Source organism: Leptonychotes weddellii, chromosome 4 (genome assembly GCF_054177405.1).
Source record: "Leptonychotes weddellii isolate Sample4059 chromosome 4, ASM5417740v2, whole genome shotgun sequence".
NCBI lineage: Eukaryota > Metazoa > Chordata > Mammalia > Carnivora > Phocidae > Leptonychotes > Leptonychotes weddellii.
The window spans coordinates 1,926,765-1,934,569 of record NC_138372.1 but is presented as its reverse complement, the minus strand read 5'-3'; the positions used below and the strand labels follow the sequence as shown (position 1 = coordinate 1,934,569).

The window sequence follows — 7,805 nt, the reverse complement described above, 5'->3', positions numbered from 1 at the left end:
GATCCAGTCACGTCTGCAGGTACTGGGGGTTAGAACATGGGTATATCCTTTTGGAGACACAATTCGGCCCCCAATACCGTTGCACCCCAACCCCTGGTCCTTTGTGTGAATAGGTAGTTTTTTGCTCTTGCTGTGGCAGGTGATCTCAACCACCCTGGAGCCATTTCGGGACCACACCTGTCTGTTCACCGAACAGCAGTAGGAATCAAGGCCGAATGGGAACCAACTTCGGAGGCGCCATTCTGCTGTTTCTGGTTCACACATGAGGACTGAGGAACAGAAAGACCATGTCCAGGGCCACACACAAGACACAAGACCCGTCCAGGGGTCTGTAGCTCGTCAGCAGAGGGGCCCTGACCCAAGCGCCTGCTCCAGAGTCCCATCCTGCCCACCCTGCTGGTTTTAGCTTCTTTGGTTTTAGTTTCTCTTCTGGGGCAAATGAGGAGGTTTAGGAATGAACTTCAGAACCAGCTGCCCGAAGCCTGCCCATTGAATGGGCAAGATAGTTGGCGTAGGCTGTCAGTTGCCATCTAGGATCGCCCCCATCTCTGGCTCCAACAGCGATGGGGCTGATTCACCGTGTCCCCTCCCAGTGTTGAGCGGCCCTCTGCCTCCAGGCTGTCCCCTCCCACCTCCAGAGGGGACAGGTGGGAGCATGGGGGATTCAGAAGACAGTGAACTCACCCTGCTTTGTACTGAATTGTGTCCTTCCCATATCCACACGTTGAAGCCCTAATTCCCAACGTGCCTGTATTTGGATCAGGGCCTTTTGGAGATAATCAAGGTCAATGAAGTCATAAGGGTGAGGCCCTGATCCTCTAGGGCTGGTGCCTTCTAAGAAGAGGAAGAGACGATGAAGCGTTCTCCCCCTGCCCCGCCCCTCTCCACCAGGTGAAGACAGAGAGAAGGCACCCTTCTGCAAGCCAGGAAGAGGGTCCTCACCTGGACCCTGCGGCAGGCACCTTGCTCTTGGACTTCCAGGGAACTGGGAGGAAGTGTCTCTGTTTGGCCTGCTGGGTCTGTGGTGTTCTGTTCAGAACAGATTTGCTGCCCCTCCATCCACTCTATGTGCTTAGTGGTTTTCTCAGATTTCCAGGCAGCACAGTAGGGGGTTTACCTAAGGTTCCCACAGCCAGACCCCTGTGTTCAGTTCTCAGATCTGCACTTTACAGCCTGGGTGATTTTGGGGTGCTCCTCCCCACTCTGACCTCAGTTTCCCCATCTGCACGGCAGGGAGGCAGCAGGGCTGGCCTGGCAGCCCCGGTCCCCAGATGACTATAAACCTCCAGGTGGTGAGGAGGGCTCAGAGAGTTGTCAGGGGTGGGGGGTGGGGCGTGGGGCGTGGGGGAGGGCTAGACAGCCGCCGGTCCCTCCTCCCAAGTCCCCCTCCCCCCCAGCCAGGGTTCCTGTGCTTTTGTATGAGGGCGAGGTGAGGGCCAATCACTCGGACCACATGAAGTGGTGGACCAAGAAAGCCCCAGGAAAGAGGGCTTGCCAGCTTCGGAAGTGAGCCTCAGTGCCGGTGGGCCTCTGCAGCTGGGCCTGGCAGGGGCTCTCCCCCCGCACAATGTGTGACTAATGGGGTGCTTACCTCCTGGTTCTACCCAGGCTGCACCTTCCCCTGCTCTTCAAAACCCTCCTGTTCCACCCCAGGGGCCCCCTGACCCCCTGGGCCCTGAAGCCCCTGGTCCTCAACCCTGGAGTTAGTGAATTCCAAACCAAAACCAGGTTGGTTGGTTGGTTGGTTTTTAAAGTAATAGATGTCCAACATGGGGCTTGAACTCAAGACCCAGAGATCAAAACTTGCATTCTCTACTGACTGAGCCCGCCAGGTGCCCCAAACCAGGTTTAAACGGAGGGAAATAAATCCTCCAGAGGGAGACTCCTGCCCTCGATGGCCTCTGGGAAGCAGGCACCCCCTGACTTCAGGCCACTGGCCAAGAACACCCTGCACAGAAGAAGTGTAAAAATGTCCAGGGCGTGATCGGTGCCCAACCACGGGGGTGCCCAAAGGGGAGTGTCCAGAGGCACACGGAGGGCTGCAGAGGCTACCCCCCACCCCCTCCAGCCTCTGCCCAGCAAGGGAGGGGATAGGGCACCGGGGTGACAATGGACAGAGTGTCCGCGGAGACTTAAGAGGGACGGAGGGCCGAGGGCTGCCCCTAAAGACGGGCGCATGGGTCCGAGGTCCGTCGGAGTTGGTCACTCGGTCGCAGGGGATCTGGGACTTGCAGCCTGAGAGGGGCGGGAGCGCGAAGGCTGGGGGCGAAGACCCGCGGAAGGCAGGGGGCGGGGCTGGAAGCGGCGGCCTGGGCGGGGCCAAGGCGGTGGGCGGGCCCCGGGCGGGGGTCCGGGCCGGGGGCGTGGCAAAGGCGGGCCGGCCTCTGGCGACGGGGCTGGGCGCGCAGTGTCGCGCGACGCGGACGCCGGCCAGGCGGGAAGCCGGACCTTCCGCACCTGCGGCGCCCCGGGGCTCGGCGGGCCCGGCGCGGGCACCTGCGGCTGCGCCCTGCGCGTCCCAGGGCCATGGCGCACGTGGAGGCGGCGGCTCCGAGGGCCCCCGGGGGCCTCCTGTGAGCGGCGGACCAGAGCGGGGACCCGGCGCGGGGCCGCGGACACGATGCCCGTCCTTCCGGAGGCGAGGGCGGCGGGGCGCGCGGTGGCCCTGGCCCTGGTGCTGTTGCTTCCCGCAGGGCCAGCGAGCGCCCTGCTCCGCCTGCAGCCCGGCCTGTGAGTAGCGGGGTGGGGGGGGCTCCGCTGGACGGCGGGAGCCCCGGGCCCCTGGGCAGCTTTGTCCCTGGGGCCCTGACAAGGTTGGGCTCTTTGCCGTAACTGGGGAGCGTCGGGGCTTGGGTCGGGGGGCGCTTCGGTAGCAGGGCCACCTCCTCCTTCCCTAACGCCGACCGTCTTCCTCCACTCTAACGTGCGTCCGCGCTCTGGCAGACGCTGCACTCCAGTCGGGGTCCTTGCGGGCAGAGAAAGCAGGAAGGAAGCAGCCCCTTCTCACTTCCTTCCAAAGCCTGCCTCCTGGGGCCTGGGGGGCCTGTGCAGGGGCGGGGTGCGCCCAGACAGGGGGCCCCTGAACGTGGTGTATGTGTTAAACACGTGCGTGCTGGGGCAGGGAGACAGGAGAAGAAACTCAGTACCAGAATGGGCAGGAAGAGAGGGTCAGGGAGCCAGCTGAGATGAATTTCAGTTTTGAAAGATGATTCCCCAATGGGCCGTTTAGCGGACAGCAGATCAATCCTTGCGCTGGCCTCCTAGGAAACCTGGTGCCAAAGTGAGCCAGGGAAGGGGAGGAGGAGGGGAGGCTCCTGCTGGCAACCCCCACCCCAGGGCTCCTGCAGGGTGCTGGGCCTGGGGCCTGCCCAATGCGGACAGGCTGCCGAAGGCTTCAGCGGGCCAGGCAAGTGGCCCGGCCCGGGTTAGGGACCCCTGTCTAGCACCTGGCCGTGCAGGAGGGTCACTTCCAGGCAGAGCTGGGGGTGGGGGGGGCAGTCCAGGCCCCAGGACCCCCACCCTGGGTCTTGCTTTGCCCCAAGGGGGAGGGTTTCCTTGTGGCCTTTTCAAAGGAAAAGGGGGCCTTTGCATCCAGAAATGTGAGTGGCCTGAGTCCCGACTTCTCTGCGTGACTTCTGCTGGACATTTTTCTTTCCTGCGATCCCAGTGAGTTAGTTTGTCCAAGGGAAGCTGCAGCCTCAGAAGGATTCTCACAGTGGCCGTCTGGCCACTCAGCCTGCCTGCTCTTTGCAGGGTTAGCCGGGGACTTCCAAAGGCCCAGACTCCTAGGAATTCCAGGGTGCTGGTCAGGTGGACAGCTGCTCAGCCCACGAGGACAGAGGGCTCCTCCTTAAGAGGGGGCTTCTGCCCCAGTGTGCTTGTGGAGACTGCTTGTCACCCCTACTGGGCCCCTTTCCCTGAGCCCCTGAGGAGTGGAGCTAAAGGCCTGTGTCCTGAGGTTGACCTGCTCACCCGGGGCTCCAAGAGGCCTCTGGCCCAGCTGGGGTGAGCATTTCAAACCAGCGGCTAGTGGATTGCCCGAGACCTCCTTCTCTTCCTGCTTCATGCTCTCCCCAAAGCCTCCTCTCCCGTCTCCCCTCTCTCTTTCTCCTCTTCCCCCTCAGGGAGTGTGAAAGGGGTGGCTGCCCCTCTGGGGGCCTGTGTCCCTGTTTCTTGGTGGGGCGTCTGTTCTCAGATCGCCCCAGGCATGTTGAGCTCTGCGACACCTCGGGGTACATCTTCCTCTGCTCTGCTGTCTCTGGTTGTCTCTGGAGCAGCTGATGCAGGCCCCAGCATGCAGTGGGGCCACAGTGGACACTGCTGGCCGGCTGAGTGCGTGAGGGAGAGCACCCTTCTGCGAGACCCCAGAGAGGGGGAAGCTGCTGGGCTCCTGGAGGTGCCAGAATTTGCTCCTTGCACCCCAGAGGAGCAGGGGACGGGGCCCGGAGAACAGCAAGGGTTCCAGAAAGTGCTTTATCCACACTGGTCCTGTGCCCCTTGCCACCCTTGCCTTGGGGGAGATGTGATGAGCCTGCAGGGCCTGGCACAGACATCCCCACCCTCTGTGGCTAGCTTTCCTGAACCCCTTGGTGGGCCTCTGGGGGAGGCAAAGAGAAGAGGGTTGCCGTGGTTGGGGGGGTCCCACTGACTCACAGCCCTGGTGCTCAGGGGGCCTTTGTGGACCCGTGGGAGCCTGTGGCTGGTTCTTTGGCTCCCACTGGCCGACCATGTCCAGATTCAAAACCCTGCAACCTGTCTTTATGTATTTATTTGTGTCTCTGAAGTGAATTTCTGATGGAAGAATGGTTGGCTTTCCTTCCTGGGGCCTGGAATGACTGCTCACTCCACACAGGGCTGGCCCAAGGCTACTGGCTGGGCTGGGGAAGCAGGGTCGGGACAGGGAGATGGTGTCCCCACACACTGGAGCTCCACCTGGCCGCAGTCCGAGGCTGCGGGGTCCCAAGCTCCATGCTGCACCCAGGCCAGGGGAACGTGTGTTCAGAGGCCCGCTGTGGGGTTCAAACGGGGAGCCTGTAAGAACAGACGTGATGGAGACACCTCTCCGTCACCTAGCCCTCCTTCTGGACCAGGGGATGTGTGTGGCCTGGCTCCCCAGCCTCCTCCCTGCCCTGGTGTCCCCATCCTCACCTCCTCACCCTGGGGCCATCGTCCGGGGCCCATCAGGGCCTGGAACTGCCTACCCTGGAGGGATACTTCTCACACCCACCTTTACCTCAGCCCTGGGCAAAGGCCACCAGCCTCCAGGAGCCCCTCACTGCCAGGGAGCAGATGTCCGACAGAACTGTGTTCACTTTGTAGTCTGGGAATTGCCTTCCCTCCCCAGATGGGAAGCAGGAGCCAACGGCCACTGGGGCGACACTTTGGTCTCTCTGTCCGTTCCCTCCCCCATCCCACCTCCTCCACCCCACAAATGGAAAAGCTGGCCGAGGTTATGCTTGTGAAGGACTGGGAACTCCCCAGAAGAGAGCGTTCCGGCGCTCACCCCCGGCCCTGTGGGGCCAATGGAGAACCAGCAAGACTGAGGCTGTTCTCAGGGCTGTGGAGAGAGGGGGGAGCCAGGCGGCCCTGCAGGCCTCGGGGAGGAGTGCGCAGGTGCCCCGGAGTGAGGGCAGGGCACGGGCGAGTGACCCGCCGGAATGAGCCCGCAGGGCTGCTGTGGGACCCTCAGGACCCTCACGGTGGCTGTGGTTTGAAGAGGGCCTGGAAAGCAGAGGGGTCTTCCGAGGAGAACCCAGCCCACCCCATCCTCTTCAGCAGAGGACCCTGGCTGGTCTCACAGACTTGCGAAGCTTTGCCTTCTCTCCTGGACTTTGTGAAACTTGCCTGTGTGGGGACCACCCTGGTCCCTGAATCCGGGCGTGCCTGGGGTGAGCTGCGCCCCTCCCCTCGCCTCCCCTTCTGGAGCAGGGCTGGGCCCCTTCTGCCCCTTCTCAGCCACCTCGTCCTTCCTGAGTGTGGCGTGCTCCTGTCCATGCGTTCACCCGTGGGGGCCCCTGGGGGCCGAGGAGCCACCGAAATCGCAGGGCCCCGGCTGAGCCCCCCACTCCACCTTCCCTGGAGGCTCCGCTCCTCCCACGCCTGCCTCCTCTGCTTGTTCTGGCCCGAGCGAATCCCACCCGGCCGTGCGCCCAGCACCCGCGGCTCAGGGCCATCTCTGAGGCCGGCCTGGCTGCGGAAGAGGGGGCCTGGGATGGGAGTCACACGAATGCAGGGTTGACGTCACTGTTCCCATGGACCCCCCAGTGCCCTGTGCAAGGCAGCAGCGGTATCTATACTTTGGGGTTTGGGCAGGATTAGAGTAACCCTGTGGGCAGCTTGGGGCCCCTGCATGGAGGATGCTCAGATATGACCCTCTTCCTCTGAGGCCCACACCCTTGAGCCTGGGCCTGCTGCAGGCCTGGGAGGGGCCCCGGCCTGGGGGCCCTGCCGTGGGGCCTGGCCATGGTCTGGACCCCACCCCGGATGGCTCCACGCCCCAGGGTGGGTGTGCAGGCGGCCTTGGGCCTGCTGGCCACTGGTGGCCGGGGCGCTGACATCTGTCCTCTGTCCCAGGCCCCACGTGTGTGCCGAACAGGAGCTGACCTTGGTGGGCCGCCGCCAGCCCTGTGTGCAGGCTTTCAGCCGAACCGTGCCCGTGTGGAAGCCGGGCTGTGGGCGGCAGGCGTGGTGCATCGGCCACGAGCGGAGGTATGTGCTGGGGTCCCCGGGTCCCGTGTGGGAGCGGGGTGGCTGGGGTGGGGGACTGTCCTGATCTCGGAGCCTTCTCCGTGCAGTGGTGGCCCTACAGGGAGGAGGGGACTCTGGGAGGGGTGCTCTGAGGGGGACAGGGATCTCGTGCGGCAGGCGGGGACCCCTGGGGGGGTTTGGCCACATGAGAGGGGAAAAGCAGGTGCCCAGCCTGCTCAGTTCTGCGGGACTGCTGCGGCCGAACCCCTGGGCCTCATTCCCAGAAGAGCCAGTGCAAAACCTTTTATTGCTCAAGATTTTATTTCAAAATCAAATTAAGGAGTGCCTTTGCATACCTCTCCACTTTTTATAGACTCAGGCTCTGGAATCTGTACGATTGCAAAGCTGGGCAGTGGGGGGGCCTCAGCTCGGGCAACTCCCCTGGCTGGAAGCAGCAAGGCCTCCAGGTTAGGTGCGGGGAAGGCCGGAATGGGCCTCAGATGGGGCGTGGTGTCCAGCTTCGCAGCGAGGCCTTTGGGGGTGGCCTGTGTGGTGTCCTCCGTGTGGGGTGTGAACTCCCTCCCATTGCCCCCCAGTGAGCCTCTGGTGCTCAGGACGGCCCTGCAAGCACGAAGGGTCCTGCATGAGCGTCAGGGGCCTGATGCTGAGAAACCCAGGGCAGAAGGAAGACAGCTCGCCTCGTGCTTCCCCCAGAGAGGCACTCTGAGCAGTGTCCACAGCTTGGGCCGTGTCCCCGCAGCCGCTCACGGTGAAGCCGCCAGGAACCCTGTGGCCCCCGGGCTGGAGAGTTGGTTGGTGGCTGTGCTGAGAAGCACCCAGGCTCCCCGTCGCTGGCCCCCAGCTCCACGTCACCGGCCCCCAGGCTGGCCTGGGTGGGGTGGGAGCAGCGTTTCCAAAGCATCTGGGTGCCTTCAGTGTCCTGGTGGGGCATCTGGGGCCCTCGGAGCAAAGTCCCCCTATCTGGGAGGACCTTGCTGCCCCGTTATGTGGGGTGGGGGCCTCAGGGTCTCTGCCATGCTTCCTGCCCCGGTGCGGAGGGGAGGGAGTGTGCATTCTGTGTCAGGGTCTTCTGGGAAGGCTCAGGAGGGGCCGCGTGC

At 63.5% G+C, this 7,805-nt stretch overlaps 1 protein-coding gene across 1 annotated transcript in view; it reads left to right on the top strand.

Moving 5' to 3' along the window:
- The first annotated feature begins 2,618 nt into the window (after positions 1 to 2,618).
- MEGF6 (multiple EGF like domains 6) overlaps positions 2,619 to 7,805 on the top strand; it is an 86,343-nt gene continuing 81,156 nt past the window's right edge. Inside the window, 2 exon segments of the mRNA XM_081817328.1 lie at positions 2,619 to 2,730; positions 6,574 to 6,708. Coding sequence (XP_081673454.1) covers positions 2,621 to 2,730; positions 6,574 to 6,708 — 245 coding nt within the window. The 5' untranslated portion in view covers positions 2,619 to 2,620.